This window comes from Schistocerca cancellata, chromosome 5 (genome assembly GCF_023864275.1).
Source record: "Schistocerca cancellata isolate TAMUIC-IGC-003103 chromosome 5, iqSchCanc2.1, whole genome shotgun sequence".
Taxonomy (NCBI): Eukaryota; Metazoa; Arthropoda; class Insecta; order Orthoptera; family Acrididae; genus Schistocerca; species Schistocerca cancellata.
The window spans coordinates 329,924,510-329,951,251 of record NC_064630.1 but is presented as its reverse complement, the minus strand read 5'-3'; the positions used below and the strand labels follow the sequence as shown (position 1 = coordinate 329,951,251).

The following is a 26,742-nucleotide window of genomic DNA, read 5'->3' as shown; positions in this document are numbered from 1 at the left end:
AACAACATGCTGTGTTCTGTTTGCTAAAAACAGAGAGACTTTAGGGGAAATATCAGCTACACAATCCCGAAAAAGGGCAGACAAGCGTAAGAACTATCGCAAACCATCTTAACAGGTCTTGCACCCAAGTTACTGAGAAGAATAACATACAGAAGAATGGAAAAGAAACTGAAGATCTTTCAGGTGACGTACAGCTTCACTTCAGAAATGGTAAAGGCACCATACAGGCATTTGTGGCGTTGCGCTTGATCATGGAAGCAAGACCTAACAACAATGAAGAAAAGCCAATGGAATTTTTTGATCTACAAAAAATTTTCAACGATGTAAAATGATTATTTAATAGAATTTTTTGATCTACAAAAAAGTTTCAACAATTTAAAATGATTATGAGCAAAAGATCCGAGACCTATTAGATCCGACGACGTACCGAAAACTAAGCGCAGATCCGACGCAGCGTATCACACGGAATACGAATCGATTAATCAAGGCGTCATCTCTGCCGGCAGACTTATAGAGAAACCTGCGCAACAAAGAAGCCCTACCACCTCGGCTGTATGGATTACCCAAGATCCACAAGAACAACGTTCCACTGAGACCGATTGTTAGCGTTCCTGGCTCACCGACGTATAAACTGGCAAATCACTTGGCCTCTCTGCTCCAGCCACACGTGGGGAAGACCGACACATACGTAAAGGACTCAGGACATTTCATTGAGAAGTTGAAGAAACTGAAACTTGCACCAAACGACATCCTGGTCAGCTTTGATGTTGTTTCTCTGTGTGCGAAAGTGCTACTCAGTGACGTTCGGGAGAACATCGGTTCCATTATCCCGCAAGACATCACAAAGCTCTTCCATGCATGTCTCACCACGAGCTATTTCACGTGGAATGGCAATTTCTATGAACAGCTGGAAGGCGTCGCCATGGGTAGTCCTCTTAGTCCAGTGGTGGACAGCTTCTTCATGGAACAATTCGAAGCACAGGCACTATACCTGGCGACTTGGAAACCTGAGGTGTGGTACAGATACGTCGATGATACTTTCGTTGTGTGGAGCCATGGTGAAGAACAGCTCGGTGACTTCTAAAGACACTTCAACAGCCTTCATGCCAACAAAAAATTTACCATGGAAGTAGAAAAAGGACAAAAAACTGCCATTTCTAGATTTGCTGGTCACAAGGGATGGCGAAAACCTGGGACACAGCGTGTATCGAAAACCGACACACACGGACCGATACCTGCACAAACTATCAAACCACCAACCTAGCCAGAAAAGAAGCATGATTAATACGCTCGTAACGCGAGCAGCACGAATACGTGAGCCGCGGCACCTCAGACGCGGAATGCAACACCTGGAAAGTGCTCTGAGGACCAATGGGTACTCCATAAATTATATTAGAAGTGTAACAGAGCCAAACACTCGGCGAAGTAAGGAATCAGAAAAAGAAATGTCGGGTACGGCCTTTCTGCCATACATTCCCAGAGTGACGGACAGAATCAGCCGTATACTGCGCAAACATGGCGCAAAGACGATTTTCAAACCGACGAGGAAGATCAAAGAGTGTCTTAGATTGGCAAAGGAGAAAAGGGACCCACTTGCAACGTCGGGAATATACTGTACACCATGCACAAGCGGAATGACTGGACTATCAATCAACACCAGGATCAAAGAACATAAGCGACATTGCAGGTTGGGGCAGGTGGAGAAATCGGGCGTGGCAGAGCACGCACTGAGTGAGACAGACCACGTAACAAAATTCGCCGACACGGAAGTTCTGGCTGTAGAGAAGCACTATCACACGCGCTTGTTCAGAGAAGCTGTAGAAATACAAACACACGTGAACAGCTTCAACAAGAAAGAGGAAGGCCTTAAGGTAAACGGATCCTGGCTGCCCGTACTGCAGCGAACGACCGTCGCAGGTAGCAAGAGGAGAACCGCACCGGAAATGACAGCGGAGAAGCCATCGGATGTTGGCACGCCAGGTACATATAGTCTGCGGCCGCGAGCTCGGCTCCAGTTCACCACCGGCAATGGACGGTGAAGCTTTGACAATGCCAGGCACTCGTGCTGGCGAAACGTCAATAAAATCATTATATGAACGTCGGCCGAAGAACCCGAAACAGAATCCAATAGGCAGTTTGTCAATGTAAAATGGTGCCAGACGTTCAAAATTCTCAGAAAGTAGGTGTAACCTATAGGGAAAGACGGGCAATATACAAAATGTACAAACACTAAGGAGAACAATAAGAAAATAAGACCACGAACGAAGCTCATAGTAAGAAAGATGTGTGACAGGGAAACAGTTTTTCGCCCATACTGTTCAGTCTACGCCGGGCGGGATTAGCCGAGAGGTCTGAGGCGCTGCGGTCATGGACTGTGAGGCTAATCGCGGCGGAGGTTCGAGTCCTCCCTCGGGCATGGATGGGTGTGTTTGTCCTTAGGATAATTTGGGTTAAGTAGTGTGTAAGCTTAGGGACTAATGACCTTAGCAGTTAGGTCCCATAAGATTTCACACACATTATTCAGTGTACCGAGATTTGAATACATCCAGCAAATATTGAGGACATAGGTTGCAAGTTCTACTCTGATATGAAGAGGCTGACACAGAAGATGCAGTCGTTGCGGTTCGCATAAAACAATTCAGAGATCAACAAAAAAAGAAATAAATCAATAAAAAATCGTGGCTGTTAGCAACTGCTGAAGCAACGCGCGATGCGTGAAGTTTCGGAAATAAAGAGAATCGAGGATCATGCAGTGATAAAGCTTTTTTTAAAAGAAAGTGTGCCCCTATATTGTTAGTTTTATTGTATTTTATGGTTTCAAATACAAGATTAGCTTACATTCTTTGTTCAAATGGTGTATTGAAATGTCCACTGAAACTTAACTCGTCTTGTGTGTGTTTTGTCGTGTGGTAATATGTTGGTAAAGAGCTGTGGCATATTTCTTCTCGAGCGGTCTTCAGTCCGTTGAAAGTCACCATTTTTATTTGCAGGTTCGTTCCGCAATCTCCCCAGGGTTTCTTCAACTCCACGTCGATGTAGTGTAGCTGAAACGTTCTATAGTAATTAGAAAGACTATAAAGAATAATATTTACGTACGACTCTTAGTTATTTATCAGAGATGAGCACTCGTTTATTTCTTCCTTGAATTTAACTTTTCCTCTTACTATAGAATTGTAATACGTAATATTCATAATTATAAATTCACTTCGTCTTTATCAGAGAAAAAAACAAAATCAGAGTCATTAATATTGCATTCAACAGCAGAGATAACAACAAATCAGAAAACAGAAGAATCAGAGATAATGTAATTATAATGTTCGCTTTTCTTATGCAAGGTGTAACTTGTTGGGGGTTCCTGGTCACCGCACAGTATCTGACACAAATGTGATATTACATTGCCAATCGAAATTCATTCGATATTCATAGATGGCGAGTTTTCTCCTTGAATTTCGACTGAAGAAATGTGCAACCACAGCAGAAATCATCGGAAAGAGGATGATATAGTCCTTTAAGTTTGGCATACAAAGGTTCGTAGCATTATAGAGTTTCAAGAACATGTGTGCCACATTTTGCATGAAGAACTGCACATGAGAAAACTCTAAGAAAGTAGGTGCCACGCCTACTCACAGTGGATCAGAAACGTATTTGGACGACAATTTCTGAACAGTGTTTGGTCTTTTTGCATAAAAAGAAAAGCCCCTGAAAAGTGATCACTATATTTAGAATGAAAAGTTCATGGGGCATGTGTTTCAGATGCGAAAGGAATTATGTTAGTTGTAAATCTTCCGTAAGATGAACTAATAATTGTGGGTAGTTATTCTAACCTTCTGATTTAGATGCACAAAAATTCGATGAAAAGAACATATTTTGCAGTAAAAAAGTGACCTTTCATGAAGCAATAGACCTGCCACTAATAAGGTTCTGGAAATGGAAATTTGAGATATCTGTTCCATGAACTGTTGGAACAACCACCCTACTCCCCAGACCTGGCTCCGTCAGGCTTGCAGTTGCAGGAGAGTAGTCGTACATGTAGCGCTGCAGAGGTGGCGTAATGTTATGGTAACACCTCTTGATGAATTCTGCTATTGCTAAGGGAAGTTATGTCGAAGAACTAAAAGGATTATGATAACATATTTTCACATTTTAATTACCATACCAAGAACTTTTCAGACTACCTTCATATTAACAACTTTGTCCCATTCCATACGAGTACCGTGCGAGACAAGAATACCTCTGTGTATGCTCCGCTTTCTCATGATCATTACACGAGACACACGATGGTGGCCGCTGAGTTGTCACACAGTCGTGTGTGAGTGCTGGCTCCCTACTCGATAACATTCATCTTTCTCCCAAAGGTTCTTATTTACATTCCCCGGATGCTTTTGTACTTTTTCTGGTCTTTATCGACCTGTAACGATCCTAGCAGCGGCTCTGTCTATAAGTTTGATGTTTGTTGTCATACTCGATATGATCTCCAAATGTTGCAGCAGTGCTCTAGAATTGGTTGCACTAGCTATCCGTATGCAGTTTCCTTTACATACGCAGTGCAAATTCCCAAAACCTTACCGTTTTTCATTCGCATTCCCTACTACATGTTTCACAGTTTGATGTCATTTCGTATCGTTGTGTAGTATTTATTACCTCTAAAAGTTTCAACGATGTATTTTACATCCCATGTTCATCCCTAATAATCTAATCAATTATTGTTTCTTCTCTATATTGTGGGCATTATCTTGCATTTATCCACGTGTACAGGCATAAAGATATTCATTTCATCAAGTCGAAGTTATAAATCGTTTGTGTACATTTATAATATTGGTGGTCCTATTACGCCTCTTGAGGACTCGGCCTGCATACACTTGTTTCTGTTCAACATTCGCTGTTCAGTATTACCTACCGGCTACTGTCAGTCAGACATTCATTGAGCCAATCATATATTTGTTATTTTATGTAATCTACAATGTGGTACAATGCTAAACGCCTTTCAGGAATCTACGAATACCAAATTTTCGTGCAACACGTCGGGGAGGAAAGGCTACTGCTTGACTGGAAATTTGGTTTCCGAATTGGTTACTCAACTCTTGAGGTTTATGGAGGTGGTGCTTTGGCGATCTGGACGTCGAGAGGACTTCTGCAGTCCAAGCATGCATTCGGTCGATGCAATGTGGTACGATGGCCCTTTGTACATACTGCGCTAATGGAAACGGAAAATGTTACAACATGAAAACCTTGCATGAGTGGTACCAAATTGATACTATAATATTTCCATTCTGACGTGATTTGTTGGTTAAAATTTCATCTTTATACGGGCTTATTGTCAGTACAGAAGAAAGTTACTCCTGCAGGTAGAGAATGGTGTGAGTATATGTTGGCTGTTTTGTGTATCTAAGGCTATTGGAACTTTTGACGTGGAGATCGCAATACAGTATGCCTAGAGGACTTGCACGAGCAGCTTGGACTTTGAGAAAGGTCAAATCATTGGCAGAGGGTACACGGGAGCATTATACCGACAAGTCCTATAGATAGTTGTATGTAGTTCAATAACTGCAGGACGACTGGTGTCTTGACGGACTCAGGACAACAGACGAGTGGGGACAGGTCCTTCCAGAACTACTGCAACTGAGAAGATCTCAGAAATATTCGACTCGCTCTGAGTAGTAGCCGGATGATGACTGTGGGATTTCGAGTGAATGTATACGCAGGTTGCCACCACAGGTTGTGTCGCTAACAGGTTGCAAGAAGCTGGGTTGAGATCTTTAGTTGTCATGCGTCGTTTATTGCTGACACCATGTACAGACAACACAGACTTGTCCTATATAGAGCCAGAGACAATTGCGACATTGAGAGGCATCCAGTGGTGTTCAGCGATATTCTTGCTTCTGTTTGTGGTGGTAAAATCGATGCCAAATGTGTTTTTAGCCTTGAAAGTGTATAGGAAGCACCAATTCTTGAGAGATACACCTCCACAAACCCTAGACTCATAGTATGGGAACGTGTTGCACACAACAACAGGACTGATTTGGTAATTGTCGAAGGGAGTCTTTATTCCCCTCATGGGCAGGGTACCACATGAAGTATTCCAGTACTATAGGGCTGCACAATGGAGATGAAACCCAAATGCCTTGAGGAATGTACAGGTCCTTTGCTGGCCTTCTTTGTGCCCTGATTTGTGACTCAAGAGCGCCTTTGGAATGCTATGGGTAGGTTAATACTATCCTCACAGACTCCCGTCAGCAATCTTCATGAACTCACACAGAAAGTGTTTCAGGCGTGGCAAGAAATTCCTCAAGATTGCATTTGGGGTCTATTTGTTTTCATGCCACAACGAAATCAAAAGTTTATGCGTGGCCGTGGGGATCACACTACTTACTGCCTTTGATGGAAGTCATTAGTTACGAGTTCAATGAAAGTTTCATCATTTAATACCGAAAATGTTATGAAGATCTCCACACAGTTTCATAATTATCAGACTAGCACTTCGTGGTGTCACATTTTCCATTTTCCGTCAGTGTACATGAATTGGAAATACAGTCCCTCGGCATAGTCTTTATACGATCACATCACAATTTGGTTTGCTGGTCATAGTTGACATCCTTTCTGATGGACGGGTAAAGAACAGCGCTGAAAAATCTTGTTGTGAGCTGGAAACAAGTTTCGCAATGAACATACCTTGGCCAAAGACCATAACTTAGGTTAATACTGGCAAGTCATGATAAGGGAAATTGGAATTTTAATCTAATTTCGTAAAAATGTCTTTTTCTAACGCAATATGTTAAACATTATTAACATTGTAATTATATTTTTACTGGCCCTTCATTTCCAAACAGTTCTGTCTTCCTACCGAGCTCTCACATCTTAGCAGACTGGTTAAGTCATTGAGTTTCATTAGGTCCTCACCATCTGCTGTTTTGATACTTATGAAACGAAAATAGAAAACAAATGCAAAATATGTTTAGATGTACTCGAGTCTTCACTTGAAACCTTAGATAATAGATGTTTCAGATAGCTGCATTCTCACTGAAGCAATATTAAACGCATAACTACACGAATATTACTATCGACAACTTATTTTTTTTTGTAAACTGCAGTTAATCAAATCATATTTGTTTTCTGTCTGTTTCAGATTTATTGCACCATACTCTCTCCTGAAGACTACATCATTCTCGTGGAAATGGACTTCCACACACCAAGTCCAGAAAGGTAATAAACTTCAAAAAACATAACAAGCTTATAGTTTTGTGTTCATCATTTTTTAAAATAAAGAAGTAAAAATAGTTCCTGCTAAAAAAATCATACAACACAATAAATAATCACGAATTCAATTTGAATTTTTTTTGAGTCATCAGCCTTCTGATTGGCTCGATGTGGCCAGCCACGAATTCCTCTCCTGTTCCAACCTCTTCATTACAGAGTGGCATTCGCGATCTGTGTCCTCAATTATTTGTTGAATGAACTCCAGTGTTTGTGTTCCCCCACAAGTTTTATCCTCTACCGTCCATCTGGTACCATGGAAGTTATTTTCGGTTGTCTTAACACATGTTTTACTATTTTTTCCAGTCTTCTGGTCAGTGATTTCCATAGATTCCCCTCCTCGCCGATTCTGTGGAGATATTCCTCAGTATTTACATTTATCCGTCACTGAGCGATGTAGCGGTATGTTTAGCACACTGGATTCGCATCCGGGAGGACGACGGTTCAAATTGTCCTCCAACCATCCAGATTTACGTTTTCCGTAACTTCTCTAAACTGCTTAAGGTAGATGTCGGCATGGTTCCTTTGAAAGGGCATGACCGAGTTACTTTCCCATCCTTAATCCGAGCTTGTGCTCTGTCTCTAAAGACCTCGATGTCGACGGGACTTTAAAGACTAATCTTCCTTCCTTTTTCTTTTCAGCCCTCGTAACTGTCATCATCCTTGTGTAGGACAACATCTCAAAAGCTTCGATCCTCTTCTTTTCCGAGATTCTCACCATCCGTGATTACCACAATAGAATGCTGTGATCTAAACGCACATTCTCAGTAATTTCTTTCCGATATCAAACCCGGTGTTTGAGATGTCTCTTGGCCAGGAGAGCCCTCTCTGCCTGTACTTATCTGCTTTTTATGTCATCCTTGCTTCGTCCGTAATGCGTATTTTGCTTCGAAAACAGCAGAATTCCTTCACTTTATCTACTTGTTGATGTCATGATTTTTCTTAAGTCTCGTTGCCTTTATCAGTCACAGCATCAGAACTTCTTCTGGTGCCCTCGCTTTTCGTAAAGTCAAACTGATGGTCGTCTAACATATCGTCAAATTTCTTTTCTATTCTTCTGTATATTATTACTGTCAAAAACCTGGATCCATGAACCATTAAGCGTGTTATGCGATAGTTCTCGCACTTATCTGTCCTTGTGGTCTTCGGGATTGCGTGGATGATATTTTTTGGAAAATCTGATGGTTTGTCTCCAGACTCTCTGCACACCACCTGAATAGTTGCTTGTCTGTCACTTCCCTCAGTAATTTCAGAAATTCTAACAGAATGTTATCTACATGTTCGGCATAATTTGATTGCTAGTCCTCCAAAGCTCTATGAAACTCTTACTCTAAAGCTGGTGCGCCCAAGTCTTGCACATCGACTCTCATTTTTTCGTCATTCACATCATCAGAGAAGTCACTGCCCTCATAGGGCCTTTCAGTGTACACTTTGCATCTATCCGCTCCCTTCTATGCAAATAAGGGTGGAATTCCCGTTGCACTCTTAATGTTGGCACCCTTGCCTTTAAAATCACCTAAGATGCATTCACATTTCTGTATGTTAAATCAGTCCTTCTGGTGACCATTTAATTTTGGATTTCTTCGTAGGTTTCCTGCAGTGTTTTCGCTTTGATTTCACTGCACTTCCTGCTTCTCTCAATGTTAAATGACTTATATATCTGTATTCTTTGCGAGCTAACATCCCGAAGATGTTTGGGTTCCCATGCGGTTCCTCTTCGTCGAAATGTCTTGACTCAAATTCGTCAAGGGGTTGAACCGCACGTGTCGCATTACACGCTCTAAATTAGACACTTGTGACCCTTTCGTTAAATTGTCTGGCTGATGGCAAGTTTGCGCAATACAAAGTTAACATAACATATAATAACAGTAATAATAATATCGGGAACTAAATTAACGACACATAAATGATGTAGGCCCAAGTTGTGATTTTATTAGAATATTGTTTATTCAGAAAGCAAACTAATAGCGACAGTGGTCGTACTTAGAACTGACACGTCACAGGTTTACGCTTCATTTAACTAACTGATTAATTTCTACATGTTTAATAATTCATTTTACGCCGAGGGCGTCTTTTCACTGTTTCGCCTAGCTAATTAACCTCTGGATTCAAGAATGCTTCCGTGTATATTTTTTCTTCTGTTGGTATCACACCTCCTCTCTCTTCCTTTGATCCCGTGATGTATGTGGATGGATAGACGTAATTATGCATGGAATATATAATGATCTGGGTTAGTCAAAGATGGTAGCAGTAGGGTAGTTTAGCACCAACATAACAACGTGAGCAGATTCGGCAGAGAGTTCGTGATTCCAAAGATAGTGGGGATGAGCAGGGCAGAGTTTGTGAGGTTGGTTCTCACTGAGGTCCTACCCCCACCACCAGTTTTTTGAACGATTGGCGGTTGGTCCTGGAACGCGCCATGTTAGGACGCTCTGGGGCCGCCGATTGAACGAGACGGACGCAGGGGTGCGGCGCTCGTCATGGATGGTGAGAAAAGTTATTCATAATGTAGGTCTTTTGGGGTAACGTTGATTATGAAACATGTTCAGGTGTGAATTAATACCGGGAGACGTTCAGCGATATTGTATTTGTAGAAATTTTTCAGATTAATGTGTTTCAACTAGCGGGCTTGGGTGCGAGGTGATTGAGGGTATGAACCAACGGTTCTTGTTCTTAGGTCAATAGCAGATAGGTTCATTAATGTTTCATTTGTTGCATAGTTTAGTTCCAGATACAAGCAATATAAATTTTCCATGATTCAACGATTTATTTTACTCGCTTCTTTGTTGTCTAACTTGGCTACGTGTTGCCAGCATTCATAACGGTAGTCGCTAGATTTGCCTTTCGTTAATCATAGCATGAATAATGTGGAGTCATGAAGCCTGGGCTGGTTTGCTCACGTTGCATTGCGGTTGCATAATACGCGGTTTCAACGTGAACTTATCCGCACGGTACTGCATGTGAAGTAACACAAGTAATGTTTGAGAGAGTGAAAGGTGGTACCCTTCCCTTCTCCGCGCGTTAAATAGGTGTGACAATAACTAAATGGTGTTAAGAGGCCACCATTCAGTAACATTCATTTTTACCCATTTTAATCATTAGTGGATGTAATTGACAACGAAGTGTTGTCTATGTTTCCGGTATGACGAGATGCAAGAGATAGTGAGTGCTGCATGAAGGTTTTGTCACTGAGAGTGGTAGTTTTCTTAAATATAAGAGACTTCATGTATGTTTTGTCACAGAGAGTAATAGTTTTATTGAATATTATCGAAATAAATCGGAATGATAATTGAAATTCTCTCTTAGCGTTATTTAGTATCCTTCATCCATACCACTGAGATAATGACCATATTCTATGAATTTTCAATCCAGGCATATCCACTGTATGCATTGTGCACTTCATGCGACTAACTGAATTCATAGTATCAAAAAAAAAGAAAGTCTTAGAGTCCCTAATGTGCACGTATTGTTCCATGGCAATTCACCGTTGTTGCGTTATCCATTGCTTCATTTTTAAATTAGAATACTATCTTTCCTAGTGGGTTTGATTACCCACATCTCAATTTATCGGGCCTAATTGAAAGGCACATAGCGGTAGAAATGGGAACCATGGAGCACTGCGTCCGCTTGTATTAAAGGGAGATACTTCTCACATGAAAGTTAATCAGCTTAACAAACGAGGGGTAAACTTTCAGAATTACTATTACACTCGAGCGCATATCCATTTGACACAGTTCCATCATTCACAATCTCATCACGAAATACAAGTCTAATATTCCACCTCGTTATCTTCGCAAAAAGTTAGAGTTCACAACAGGTGCGCGGCTACTCACCGCTCAGAGACTGTCCCGCGATACCACACAACGCGAAATTTTCTAAGTCGTTTCACTTCGTAGCTGCGTAAGGACCGACCGTCCGCTTTCGCGTCTGCATTCGAACTGTACCCTTCGGCGTTTCCAGCTGAACTGTACTCTTTGGTGTCTAGACCAGAACTGCCCTTTTCCCGTCTCCGACCGTATTTCCCGCGCGCCGAACGTAGTCACTCAACTGACTAGGGCAGTTCCCTCTCCTGCAGCCGTCCATCTGACTGGCTACAGGTTATTCTACATTATAACATATTTAAGTAATCAAAGCTGGACCACTTTCACGTTCTAAATAAAACAACAATAATATCCATTACTTAATGAACGTTAAATTCTTTTACATAAAATAAACACAATTTCCTTCTTAACTTTGAATGTCACGGCCAGTAGCCTTGAATCAACGTGCTTTCTGATAAATAAATAAAGAACAAAAGTAAGTATTATGCACTAAATAATATTCTATTATCTAATGATTCAGTAAAGTGTCATGCTATCATTGTTCAATGTGTTATGTGTGGAAGAAATGATGATCTGATGCTTAACTAAAATACTGATAATTTAAATTCACTATTTTTTTAAACAAATAAAGTTACAGAGTTGATATTTACAACCTTTGTCATTTTAATGATGCGCTTCTGTATGAAAAGTCGACCGACCAAAGCGTTCAGATTTAAGTATTTAGGTCTTTGTCACAAAGCTTGTTAATTTCACTTCAACAGAAAATCCTAAACTATTATAGATATGATCAATATTCAAGTTTTATTGAGATCACCATGAAATTTTATGAAGGACGGTAGGTTAAAATTACTGTGGCACCATTCCCTGCATTACTACAGAATTAAATAGTTTCCATAAAATTTTCCCTTTGTAGCCGATCCTAGGTCCGCCATATTTAATACTGCTACGCCTTCGCGGCTACAAACGGTTTCTACGGGGTTTCTCCATTACGTAGGTTCTCGCCTGTCTCACTCACACACTACAGCGCTTAGGCTTCAATAGACAATAGACGCCTGTGAGTTTCCCCGTCTCGCGGTGAATCTGCGCCCTTTTGTGGCACGCGGTCCTGGACGACAGGCTTCGTTACACAATTCCTGTAGGCTCACTCTTTCGGCCATATACTTAAATGAGAGTTAAGTCCCATAGTGCTCAGAGCCAACTTAAATGAGAGCGAAATGCTCTTTGACTCACATCCTGAATTCCCCTGAACAATTTTGTACTTTCTTGTTTCGTCGGTCAGTTGAAGTGTTTCTTGTGTTCCCAGGGATGCTTTACAATTATCTTGCTTGTATCTATGTTTGTCTGTCCAACTTATATGACTGCCTGTTTTTGATATACTCATTCCTCTAACTGTATTGCCTACTGTAGTATTCAGTTTCGAAGTATCTATTGAATCATAAAATATCTCGTCATTCCTCAGTTCATCATTATCCCACTTCCTTCCACACTGGTTCTTCAGAATGAGGTACATCATTACTAAATTATGTTCCGAGTGTGTATCTGCTCCTCGGTACTCCTTACAATCTAATATCTCATTTTGGAGTCTCGATCTGATCGCAATGTAATCCAACTGGAAACTTCCCGTGTCTCCGGGCCTTTTTCAAAGTATACCTTCTCCACTTGTGAATTTTAAACAGTGTATTCGCTATTACGAGGATTGGAACTTTAATAGTGCCAACTATTTATTTACAGCTCGTACAAAATAGATACGTGTTTCAAAGTTTTACTGACCTTCAGAGCAGTCACCAGCATTGTGTATAGCCCGCTGCCAGCGATTTGGAAGTCGTGGGATACTCTTAGCAGTGCCAGTTGTGTTGACAGTTCGAGCTGCGCGGTCTATTGCCTGACGAATTTGTAGCAGTTCTGAAGCGAATGCCGTCAAGTGCCTTCAGCTTATAAATCGAGTTGAACTCACGAGGGCTTAAGTCAGGGGAGTGCAGTAGGTGGTATAGCACTTAGCAGCCCCATCGGTCAAACAAATCGGTAGCAGCTTGTACTGTACGTGCTTGAGCATTGTCCTGCAAAATGATGGTCAGGTCCTGCAGAAAGTGTCATCACTTCTGTCTCTATGCTGTTCATTTTTGGAACACAACCTACGATCATTTATTTTTTATATTTACCTATATTCGTCTGACGAGAAGTACTTATCTTCTTTCAGTTTCACTTCGCTGACACCTATCTCTAACCTGTCTTGCCATCATACTTATGGGTTTTCACTTGGTACTCGCCTTCATTAAAGTTAACAGTTTGGTGGGATGTCTGAACGAAGTACTGGCATTTGTACAACGGATTCCCAGCATCTTTTAAAAGCAGATAACCCACTACAGAGAAGACAGTGTGTTGTTATATAGTAGCTATCGCCCAAGTCCAGAAAACTGTCTGTTGCAACCATCCTCTTTTATATTATGCACATATGCGATCATGACTGTGAAATATTTTTGAGCAACACTTGAATTTTTCACCCATCAATCATAATTTCTATGTAAGTCACAACATCCTCTCATAATTTTTACTATCTCTACATCATGTAGACTTTCATGAAATGTCTGAAAGTATACTTAATTAGTTTACATTCAACCCAAACTTAATTTATAAAGGATCATGTTGTCATCCTTACACCGCACAGACATATACTCTAGCAGGTGGTAATATATTGCTCAGACCTTCTCTGCAGACTGTGACTAGCGCCTAAAAGTAGCACCTTAGTGTGAGACAGTGAACTAAGAAACGACAGTTTGCAGTCAAAAGTAAACTGAAACTCTTTCAAATTAATAGTCGAGTTTTGTTTGAGCGATTATGTTGTCCAAAAATCTGTGAAAGTTGAGAATTAGGAAAATAGTTTGTCCGAAACAGCTGTCAGACGTTACAGGTTCCCTGCCCAAGTTCTTCTACATCTTCTCCTTCAGCATTTGTCTCGCAGTGTAGTACTGCCTGCACTTTTTGCTCTCTGTCTCCATTTGGCGCGTTCTTGTTCTGAGTGTATATTCCATACTTCGAGGTGTGTAAGGAGGGTATCTATTTTGCGTCATTTTGCCATCAACTTTTAACGGAAACCTGCGATTTGCTGTTGTCCCTTGATCTTCTCGAAGTACATGTTGATACCATTGTAGATGGCTCTCCTTTCATCTTTTCAGTGATAGATGCGGTTCTGTACCGTCTGCAAATTTCATCACTGGTTGATTGATCATTAAGCTTTTGGCCATATGCCCACCGAAGCATTTTGGTTTCCATTACACCAAATCGTCGCCCCGTTTCTTTTATTTCGGTTCAAAGGTCTGCGCCGTACAAAGCATCTGGGTCGATACTAGACTGACGTGTTTTCGATATGAGTCAGTCCGGGGTCTTCTTATCAGCCATTAAATAACAATGTTTACAGCCAAGATGGTGTGTTAAAAATATTTATTTCCTCGATGACGGTTTCAACGGATCTAGCTGTCATCTTCGGATCTTCTGGAAATAATATTCCTGCACATGAATTGTACAACTGTAACGAGAGCATACTCCATTTATAAAGCAAAGGCGCTGCATTGGCTTATGAAATACTTCTTAGCTACTCTGTTTTATGTATTTGATACGGCAATGTGGCGCCTTTAGGTTATAAACGGTGTTCTCTTCATGGGTCTACCATTCATGTACAGTAATATTATTTCCAGAAGATACGAAGATGACAGGTGGACCTGTCAAAACCAGTCATTGAGGAAATAAAAAATGTTTCAGTGCGCAATCTTGGCTGTAAAAATTCTTATTTATCACTGAAGATCAGATCGGGCCCAACAGCATGTGGAAGTTATACGTCAGCTGTCCTCCACCATTAAAGTGGTTTCAGGAACAAGTGACCGTCGGCAGCGGTTTCTGAGCCAAGGTATGTGCGATATTTTTCTTTGGCAGATATATACCGTCGGTTTTGACAGTGTCCGTATTATTTGCTTCTTTTGTCAGGTATCAAGTCGTCTTTATATTGAGGCTTGGTATTGCGGTTCTTCCGTGCTTGGACGTATCATTAAACAGTAGAACATCAGTATTGTCCAAGGTGCTAATTTCTGGAGATATCCGATGTCTGCGTCCTTTACTGTGATGCTGAGGAGGTAATAAAGAGCAATACCGCGGTGGACACCCGCAGTAACAGGAAGTTCTCCTGATACCCCAACAGCAGAATGTACTCGACATTCATAATTATGGTAGGTCAGCCGTCCCCATTCAGTTATTTCTTCAGGTGGTTCATAGACTCGGAGGGTAAACCATGTGCGATCACGTGGAAATCAATCAAAAGCATTTTCCAGGTCCGGGAAAGTGAACATGTTTCCACTTCTCACAATGTTTCTAAATAAGCAAGCAAATTGCATGGACAGTATCAGTGGTCCCACATCCTTTCACTGAACCACACTGACTGGTAGTAATGATGACATTCTTGCGTAATCTACTGTCTATGATACGCTGTAAAATCTTCATTGTATGTGATAAGAGTCGAAAAAGACGATGGTTGGCTCAGTCAGCCGGGCTCTCCTTCTGTTTCCAAATTGGGAATTCACTGCTCGATGTCCACACTTCGTCTCTTCAATGATCTTGTCGAGAAAACTTATCAGCGAATCAGCTGCTTTATAGTGCTTAGATTTCGACAGTTTTGGTGGCAGAACATCCAGCACAGGCGCCTTCCCAAGTTTCAGCTAGAAATAATAGCAATAATCTACGTCATCACTGTCAGAATTCGTACTGATTAGGGTTCTTCGGCTTGGGACTTCTGAAGTACTACGGAAAACCCACTCAGCTGTTTTGGCACTTTGCAGATCTCGCTCTGTTTCAAACAGTTGCAAACCAGTTTTAAAATATGACACTGTTACCTGAAGTAAATGAATAATGTAGATTATACATATTTCAGAAGGCGATTTTAGGGAGTGAAATGGCTATGATGTTCATCATTTACACGAAGTAGTGTTTTCACACATTTAAGGCGCACATGTTAAGCACTTAATACCACCAAAAATGAAAATTTTGAGAAACAGACATTTAGTTAAATCTGAATGGCAGAACTGCATCCTTCCAGTTTGAACAGTTAACGCCTATGACGGACTGCACGTTCTGTACACGTTAATGAGCAGCTAATCTTAAGATAGTTACCATACTGCAGTTTAAGTGCTACTTTTACACTGGAGAAGTTCGCAGCAGCAGGTGATCATGTACAGGTCAACGCGTGTTACTGACGTTCGCGCGAGATTTTATTGTAGATTATGACTGAACGGTTTTGCAGGTATTGGCCCACTCACGGGCCATCAAGACAGATGACTCCCAATTCTTAACACTTTGCCGTCCGCACGTGTCGTACAAACTTATCCGCTTGGCGCCGGCAGCGCTAATTCGGATTACTTGGCTTCTCGCCGGCTGCTTGTCGCCTTTCTGTTGATGACAAGCTTCAAACACATTGACTTTTGTGCGCTTTAATTTTTCCGGAAATCCTCTATTTTGCCGTATCGTTCCACAAACTTGAATTTTCTTTTCAAGTAACTTTGCTGCAAGTTCTACACTATTATAATAATTATCTATGTATAAGTGATGCCACTTTCCATAAGATGGTGTCAATAGTTCCATTACTGTTTTTTTCGTTGTCCAGCGCCGGAATATAGCTTGAATGAGGAATGTATCGCTTACTCGAATCACACAGCATCCGAATGAGTATGCCATATTTCGTGATTTTCGACGGATTGTAAACTTTAAAATTTAACTGCCCACGCCATTGTATCATTCCTTCATCAACTGAGATGTTTTGACTTAGATTAAACGTTTCTTTAATCTTTTTGGAAAAATAATCAATTACGAATTGCACTTTGAAAAGCCGGTCGGCATCTTCCTGTTTATTGTTGTTGTCGGAAAAATGTAAAAATGATAATATTTGTCTGAATCGGTTGCGGGACATCGTTTTGCGAAATATCGGTATGACTATCAAGGGATTCGTTGACCAGAAATCATCGATCCCTGCTTTTTTTACAATTCCCACAAGGATAGCAAGCTCAAACCATTTTCTAAGTTCGGTTCCCGTAACGTAACTGCAATTTCGACTGTAATACTTGTTGGTTTCGTTGCTAATATATATATGCAAATAGATCGTTCCCAATGAATAATTCTACGATTTCCACGACGCTCTGTGTATCTTTGGGAAATATGTGTGGACACGGAGACCTTTCAAATTTATTATTGGTCCTCAGTAAATCATAGTCTGTCTTCTTCGTTTGATTCATCCGAATTAGTTGGCAACCGTAGTGTTCGCCGAATTATTCTTGGACGGATTTCGCTATGGTCCGACTATTCTGCTTCACTTTCATATTTTTGATATCCAATGTCTTTTTCTCAATCGGCCAAGTCGTCAGTAAAGACGTCCGCGCACTCATCGTAGATAATCGTATCACCTCTTTCGTCTGCCATGATGAAAGTGCACAAGTGCTTATAAAAACAAAAAACTTGTTGACGTGTGTAACTTATTGTAACCTAAACAAAACCCCAACAGAATGAAAAAGCTATTAAAGTGGCGTCACCAGCCACTGCGCGATACCATCCTCACGACACCACTGTGGTTTCACCAGCCACTGAGCGATACCATGCACACGACACCACTGTGGTGTCGCCGGACGGCAAAGTCTTAATTTCAATGATGGATAGCGATGTTAACTGTGTGGCTAACTTGCCTCGCTACGGAGAACGCTACCCAGCTCCAAGACAAATAACCCTGGTAAATGCATTCGACAGAGAGCACAGTATTTAACACAGGCGAGTAAATACCGTCATTGGACTCTCTAAGCAAATGGGGCGTTCGAATGTGCTGAGGAACTGCTACATATGATTGTAAGCGGATTGTTAGGAGTACGAGGGCGCCGAAAATCAAGGTAGAGCTCAGGTCAGGGGTAGGACCATCTAAAATGCTATTTTTAAGCTGAGTTCAGTGAGATGCGTTATATGATCAAAACACCCATCGGATACTGGCTTAAAGTTCCCCGTCAGAGAGGTCTACCGTTTCATCAGCCCGTAATTGTTTCAGACTGACTCGATGGACACTCCTTTTATCTTTGGGTGCTTGTCTGGGATAACATTATCTCAGTCTGATAGCGCACATGTGGAATGCCCTAAAGGAAAATGTGTTCACTTTGGCTTCTGCACTGCTTGGTGGGAGTGACTGTTTAGCTATACTGTATCTCCTTAGACCCGAACGCTTCCATTACAACTTGTAAAACCTGTGCCACAAATAATCGTCCACCATCACGAAGGTAGACGCGGACGCTGCAGGATAATACTTGGGTGTCTTTAACTCAGCTGCTTGCTAAATGTAAAATTTTGCCATTTGTACTGAGACAATAAACGATGAATATTTGAAACTATAGCATTCATGGATGTTCTAGAATCGAAGGTAGTACAACCACTTCCTCTCCTAAACGGGGACTGTTACAGGACTCCCATTAGGCTGTCTTAAAAGTTTGTGCCAAGAATTTCGCATAAAATGAAGCACCAGTAAGGATTTTATTCGAACATTTCATGGTTTAACTGTTGACATCTCCCTTTGATCTCCGGACCACTGAGCCGGCCTGCCACTCAAGGAGGTAAATCCGAACAGCGGTGCAGCACACAATTGCCCCAGCCCTTCCACCGGTCCACCCACCCACTTAAACGCACTTTTGCAGTTATAATCTTTAAATTATCTCTACAGCCATCAAGCGTATAATTTTTTGTTGAGTATAGTGCAATATAAAGAAAAATTAACGGCATAACAGGGCATCGGTGCTAGATGTTTTGAACAATGATAAAATAATGCAAGGTACGAACAGCTTATTCTTTTCCGTGCTTCTTTTCAGAGTGAACGGAATGATGATGAACTCGCCAGACTTCTCAGAAGCATACAACTGCCCAATAGGATCTGCAATGAATCCAGTGAAGAAATGCTCTACATGGTGAAGATAGACGTGGAGAAGATGCTGATGCTGCTACACCCATTTCGATACGAATGCCAAAAATTAATATTTTTTACTGTCATTTTTTGTTAGCGTAGAATGCATTGATAGACGCTGAAAGTGTAGATAAAGTTAAGTTTATTTTAGTAATGTTTTGCGTTTTCGCAGAGAAGTTGAGAATTGCTTTCAGAATTTCTAAGCAAGCTTTTGTGACATGACGTTAGTAAACTCTGTAGAATCAGCCAATAGTTGGTTTAGAAGCATACTTAAGTGTTCCATATGTATATTGTCAGTTGATAATTTGATGTGTTGTAATATTGCTCAAGTATTATTTTAAGAAGTGAATAATGAAACTTTTTTATAAAAATGTACCTGTACATTGTTGGACCGAACAATTTTTAAAATAATGATGTTATGTAGCTATTTTTGTAATGCTGGGTATTATGTGTCGCTGAAGTCATGTATGTCAGTAAAATACTGAGAAGAGTAAATCTATTTGTTAAAAATAAATCTGTAAACCACACTTGTGTCAAATAGCTTGTTGTCATCCTTGTTCCCAAAGATATTCACCAAGAATTCCACCTTTTTATCACTACCCTCGTAGCATTAGTAGTAGCAGTAGTAGTAGTAGTAGTAGTACTGTGTGGCTGTAATTAAACTGACAGTGTTCTGAGTGATGCAGTGCGGGCTGCAATATCACAAGACGCTGAAACATCGCAGGCACGTTCATTAATCGGTGTACTCGCGGAGTATGCTGAAAAGAATAATAGTTCCCTTTCTGCCACCGAGTAAATATGGTGCTGCAGAAGTCAGAATGTGGTGTGGGTGCAGGACAAGGCAAGGAGCGATCAAACACATGATAACGGTTATTCTTGCACTTATTAGGAGATGGTCACCAATTGCAGCATGTATTCAATATAGTCTCCCGACCCAGCAACATGCTGCATCCATAACCCAGCATGGTCGACAGTTGCCGCAGCATATCCAGTGTAATCAGAGTTACATATCACCGTATGCTTCCATTTAGATCGGCAAGAGCCCGAATACATCCCTGATAGGCACGATCTTTCAGAAATATCCACAACCAGAAGTCAAGTGGATTTAGGTCAGCGGATCTGGAAGTCCATACATTCTGAAATTGCCTGGAGATGATGCAGTTGTTACCGAAGGTTTCTGGAAGCAAATGTGATGTCCTCCCATCTTGTATGAAAATAATGGCGTACACATAGATTCGTTGCTGCAAAGCTGGAATCACGTTTTGCACAAGAAGGTCTTTAAAACTTGGAGGTGTCGCTGTACACCTAACAGCACCGCAAGATAACATCTCCTCGAGGGAAAACGGATCGAGGTCGGAGGAGCTTGTGAAATCACACCACACAGTGACATAAGCTGAGTGCATGTTCGTGCACAATATGTGGCGAAGTAGAACTTTACGTGCGACAGTTTTCTGTATTCATGGTACAACGCAGAGTAAAATATGCTTCATCCGTCCAAAGAATGTTTCCCGGCCAAATGTCATCCATTTCCAGCATGCCAAAAAACGAAGGGTAAAGTCTTGGGGCTTCATACAGTGCACAGCCTAAATCTTGCAGGGATGCCAATATAAAATGTGTGGCAAAATCTTTTGACCTGTGGACCAGGAGAGAGACGATTCCGGTGATAGTTCGAGTACTGACTGAAAAATCTGAGGCGTGTGTTCCATCGTCTGCTACAGATACAGCACCTTCGTCAACAACTGTCATGCGAATGGGTTGCTTTCCTCTCCCTGCTCACCACCTAATTCATCTCTTTGTTCAAATTTCTTGATCATATTTTTTAGTCCATTTACTCACGTGGGGTCTTGTCGCAACTGTTTCTGTCTGCGGTATTCTGCAATGCAGCGCTGCTATTGCTGCCGCTCTGATAAAACAACTTTACCATCAGTCTGCAATCTATTTCTCAATAGCCGTTGTGTTTCTTACGGAAAACTTCGTTTCTAATCTCATTACACTAATCACTTCACAAAAGAAATCAACACTTGTCGCCAAGCGAAAAATACTGTTGCCAAAAGAGACTACTTACAACTCCATAGCTCCATACTTGCAGCATGTGGCAGAAAGTGGGACCATTATTTTTTCAGTGCACTTCGTGACCGTACCGATTGCGAACGTACCTATGATATTGTAGCTCCTTTGATGTATGCAACGCTGAAAACTTCGTCAATGCAATTATAACCACCCGATAGGATAGAAAATTTGGTTGTGATACGTTCGAAGATTGGTTTTAAGCAGCGCGCCTTGCAACTCCATCCTGTACAGGTCCCTTCAGCTCTGCAGAACTATTACGACCAACATCTACTTGTATGCGCTTACTCAAGTCAAGTCTTATTCAGCCACCAATCCCATCAATTACCTAATTGACTGTACTTTGGTGACTGAAGATGTGTAGCATTAATTGGTCCATTATTTTAGTCAAAGTCCGTCAAATAATCCTTTCTCACCGAATTGATTCAACACCTCTTCATTAGAGATCCGATATACATCTACAGCTTCAAAGCGAGCCACCTAATAATGTGGTACCGTGGATATTTCTGGTACCACAATCTTTTCACTCCTCCCCAGTTACATTCACGAATGGCGCGTAGGAACAGTTTATCTGACTTTCTCGTAGTGGTTATGTGGCGAGACATTTGTGGATGGAAGTAATAAGTTGTCTGACTCTTCTTGGAAAGCATGCTCTCAAGATTTCTATAGTATACCTCTCCCGGATTCACAGCGCCTCTTTCTGTCAATACAGTTTGTCAAGCATCTCCATAACGCTCTTGTACCGAGTAAACGATCTTTCAACGAAACGCGCGGCTCTTCTTTGGATTTTCTCTATCAATGGTATCTGGTGTGGGTCTCAGACTATGTAGCAATACTCAAGCATCCTTCGAACTAGGGTTTTGTAAACTACCTCTTTTGTGGGTGAACTACACTTATAATGAATCTCGGTCTGGCAACTGAATTTCCTGCGATTACTTTTATGTGGTTATTATATTTTAAATCACACTATGCGTATACTTCTAAAAATTTCATGGAAGTTCGTGAATGGATGCTCGTAAAGAAATTATTTAAATGTAACTAAAAAAAATTATTTAAGTGTAACCAACTTAATTTTGACAAAATTGAAGTACAACATGTCTTCTATTTAATCTCTAGCATATCATGATATGGTGTCCGAGTGTTGTAAAAATTGCAACAAGAAGCACATTTTCAGAGAACGAAGTTGCTGATACTAAGGGGCAAATTAAAACTGTTGTCGGAATGGACCACTAGTTCAAACCCTCGTCTTTCACGAACAATTAATCCAATCTGATAAGCGTACCAGACGATGAGTGGTACTTAACAATCGGTCTAACAAGTGTTTTGTATGCCACTTCTTTCATTGAGAAATTATATTTCCTTGAGATTCTTCCAATAACTCTCAGACTGGTATCTGCTTTTCCTACAATTCGTTTCATATGGTCATTTCAGTTTAGTTCGCTCCGAATCGTTACTCCTGAGTACGTTTCGGTAGTTACTGTTTCCAGTAATTTATCACCAATAGTTTAACCGAGCAGTAGCGATTATCTTTGCCTGTTAATTTGCAAAACGTTACATTAATCTTATGTCCGGGCTGAACTAGTTATCCTTGCATCAATCGTCTATCCTCTCCATGTCTTCCTGCATTTCGGTATAGTTTTATGTCGTTGCAACTTTCTTAGATATCATCATCTGTGAAAAGCTTCACGGAACCGTCATTGTCATCCACTAAAACGTTAATATAAGTTGTATACACTAACGATCCTGTGATACTGCAATGGGATACTCTCGAAATAACCCTTACATTTGTCGGTTTTCTTCCGTTGAGAACGATGTGCCAAGTTCTGTCTGTAAGGATGTCCTGAATCCAAACACAAATCTAATCTAGTACTCGGTAAGCTCGTATACTGTTCGTCCAACTTCAGTGTGTGACATACCTTTCAGAAGTCAAGATACACGGCATCGACCTGAGTGCCAATGCCTACGGCATTCTGGATCTCATGAACGAACATAGTGTGCTCATACTTGCGAGACCTTTACAGAATCAGTGTTGATTATTATAGATTTTCATTTTCATTTTTCAAGATCTTCATAAGGCGTGAGAAATTAATATAACCCTATAATTACGAACATCTATCCGACAGCTCTTCTGGAATGACCCGAGCTGTTTCCCTATCGTTGGCTACCCTTAGTCCTTCCAGTGACCTACGATGAACATCTGCAAGAAGTGGAGCAAGTTCTTCCGCATAATCTCTTCATACGTATCTCGTCCGGTCCAGTTACCTTTCAACTGTGTATCAGTTTTAGTTGATTTCATATTCCCTCATCGCTTATCTTGGTATTTCGGTGTTGGCGTGATGATTGTAAGGTGGGATCACTTACTGAATTTTAGAAGATAGAATTTCAGTATTTCGGTATTCTGTCATTTTCCGTTTAGGTGGCAATATGGTCATTGAGCGACGGAATAATGAATTCAATTCCTTTGTGCGAGAACAAACTGTCTTAAGATTTTTAGTCGTGTCATTTCAAATTTATTGAAGGCTTTTCGCATTCTCCTTATGCTCATTTCGGTTTCCTTCACATTTTGTTTGTCAATACGGTTTGTCAAGCATCTCTGTAACGCTCCTGTACCGAGTAAACGATATTTCAACGAAACGCGCTGCTCTTCTTTGGATTTTCTCTATCAGTGGAAAGCTTCACGGAACCGCCAACGTCATGCACTACAACGTTAATATAAGTTGCATACACTAACGATCCTGTAATACTACAATGGGATACTCTCGAAATAACCCTTACATTTGTCGGTTTTCTTCCGGTGAGAACGAGCATAGAACGGCTTAATGACTGTCTTCGCTACCGAACCAATACATGCGCCCAGACAGAAAGGAGGTGCAAAGACATGCTGGTAAATGGCTCGTCACAATACGCCAGTCACTACTCTTGATGAACTGTGATATTGTGTTGAAGCTGCATGGGCAGCTGTACCTGTACACGCCATCCAAGCTCTGTTTGACTCAATACCCAGGCGTATCAAGGCCGTTATTTCGGTCAGAGGTGGTTGTTCTGGGTACTGCTTTCTCAGGATCTATGCACCCAAATTGCGTGAAAATGTAATCAAACGTCAGTTCTAGTATAATATATTTGTCCAATGAATACCCGTTTATCATCTGTATTTCTTCTTGGTATAGCAATTTTAATGGGCAGTAGTGTATTTTCACATAATTATTCATTAGTAATAGAAATAATCCATAAATAAGTACCGCAAAGGTTGATTAATGTGGAGACAGTCTAATGAATATATAAGATCTTACAGTTAATGCATATGACTAAATAGCTACACACACACTATCTGACAAAAAAAAAAGATAGCCCAAAGGCATGTTCAGATATCGCTGTAACTTCGGACGCTACACATCAAGGGCCTGCGTGCAAATGATTCAAGTTACATTTGTGTGACAAAATGGCCACCAGATTGTAATGGTGTTCTTACTAGGCCTGGCACGGCATATATAAAGGACGTGAACAGCTTCAGATGTTGACTGACCACTGTAAAGGACACGGCGCCACGTAATCATTTGAGACAGCGCTTTAAGCACCTGACAGTCTGAAAGTGACCTCATTGTGGGTCTCCATTTGGCCAGTTGGTCGAATCGTGGAATTAGCCGGATGATGGACTGCATGGGAAAGTGAGTAAGCATACTTATCATCAAGTTTGTCGTCGACCACGTCCGAGCACAACGAGGATGGATAGCCTTATTGTGTGCTGAGCACGTCGAAACCCCTTCATGTCTGCGTCTGCCATCGGGAAACAGGTAATGGACTGTTAAAATTCACACAGGTAATGGACTCCCTGCAACATACACTGTCATTACGTTCTGAAGCGTAGGCTGCCGTTAATACCACCCCACGAACGGCTGCGTTTGGAGTGGTTCCGTGACCAGGGAGCATAGACTGTTTATCAATGGCGTCTCATTGTGTTCAGCGACTTACACATTACCTCGGATGAACATCGTCTAACAGCATGGTTGCGACGTGGGGAGAGGTCCCAACCCTCCAATGTTTGGGGGCGTACAGTGGTGTTGCAACAGACGTCATGGTGTGGGTAGCCAGGTGGTTTGATTTCAGATGACGGCTGGTGGTGACAGAACTCTGACGACACAATGGTATGTCGCGGACATTCTGGACCCTCAAGTGTGGCCCCATGCGACAGCATCGTGGCGACATTCTGTAACGGGACAAAGCTCGTCCACACATGACACATTTGTCTATAAAATGTCTGCGTGATGTTAAAGTACTCCCGCGTGCAGTGAAATGCGCTGATCTGCTCTCTGAAGGACATGTGTAGGACCGGCTCAGACGTCAGCTCGTCTCCAGTGCCAGTGTCTGATATCGAGGACTAATTGCAGCAGTTGTGGGACAGCTTGCCTCAGAAGAAGACAAAACGGCATTATGACACCCTTCCCTACTGAATCAGTGCACGCATCCAGGCCTGGCTGTGACTGAGGGAACTCTGATGGGGCAACGGTCCTTCACGGTCACCTTGCGACCTCACGTTGTACCTCTCTTTCGATAGTACCGTGGTGCCATTTTTCAACAGGATAGCGCTCGTCCACACGACACGTGTCTGTGAACTGTCTACGGAGAGATCACTCCCGTGGACAGCAAGATCCCCAGATCTGTTCACGTTAGAACATTTGTCTGACCAGTTCGGACGTAAACTCCGCCCTAGTGGCAGTATCCAGAGAATCAAGGACCAGTTACAGCAGTTGTGGGCCTGCTTGCCCTAGAAGAGCAGAGAACGGCTTAATGACAGTCTTCGCTACCGAATCAGTACATGCGCCCAGACAGAAAGGGGCTGCAAAGACATACTGGTAAATTGATTCATGTTGCCAAGTGCTCTACGACGAGAGGTCTCCAGTCAGTAGATGCACCAGAATGAGGGAACAACTAAACGGGCATGGCAAAGGTACAAGCCATTTATCAGAATTCATTTGTTACTTCACAAGAGTCCGACAGTCTTTATTACACACATACAAAAAACACTAATAAAATACAAATGGTAATAACTGCTTGCAGTGAACGTAATTAAGAAGGTGCAACTAATGAGACACAATAGTTAGCGCCAACGTCAGAAAATGTTAACAGCAGTTCAAATTTCAGCAGGAAATTTGAGAAAAATATAAAGAAAGGCATTCAGGCAGTTGCTCCAGAATTTCTTCAATTAAACCAACTAATGATTTAGTTAATTTAAACGAATAAGGTGCACAATTTAGGAAGAACTAACAAGCAAATAGTACAATCAAATATAACTCAAACATCCGCTTAGCGCTGGACAAACAATGACAGCAATGAAACTTCCTGGCAGATTAAAACTATGTGCCGGACCGAGACTCGAACTCGGGACCTTTACCTTTCGCGGGTAACTGCTCTACCAACTGAGCTACCCAAGCACGACTCACACCCCGTCCTCACAGCTTCACTTCTGCCAGTACCTCGTCTCCTACCTTCCAAACTTTACAGAAGTTCTCCTGCGAACCTGTCTTTCAGGAGTGCTAGTTCTGCAAGGTTCGCAGGAGAGCTTCTGTAAAGTTTGGAAGGTAGGAGACGAGGTACTGGCAGAAGTGAAGCTGTGAGGACGGGGCGTGAGTCGTACTTGGGTAG

General features: G+C 41.5%; 1 protein-coding gene and 1 non-coding gene across 2 annotated transcripts in view; one reads left to right on the top strand and one right to left on the bottom strand.

The window, feature by feature from the left end:
• Window positions 1–19,545, top strand: part of LOC126188521 (neprilysin-1-like) — a 335,381-nt gene extending 315,836 nt beyond the window's left edge. Inside the window, exons 16-17 of the mRNA XM_049930123.1 lie at window positions 7,124–7,200; window positions 18,944–19,545. Coding sequence (XP_049786080.1) covers window positions 7,124–7,200; window positions 18,944–19,043 — 177 coding nt within the window. The 3' untranslated portion in view covers window positions 19,044–19,545. The remainder of the gene's footprint in view (window positions 1–7,123; window positions 7,201–18,943) is intronic.
• Window positions 19,546–26,457: 6,912 nt separating this feature from the next.
• Window positions 26,458–26,532, bottom strand: Trnas-cga (transfer RNA serine (anticodon CGA)). Its single transcript has one exon. It is a non-coding gene; the product is annotated as a tRNA-Ser (tRNA).
• Window positions 26,533–26,742: the final 210 nt, after the last annotated feature.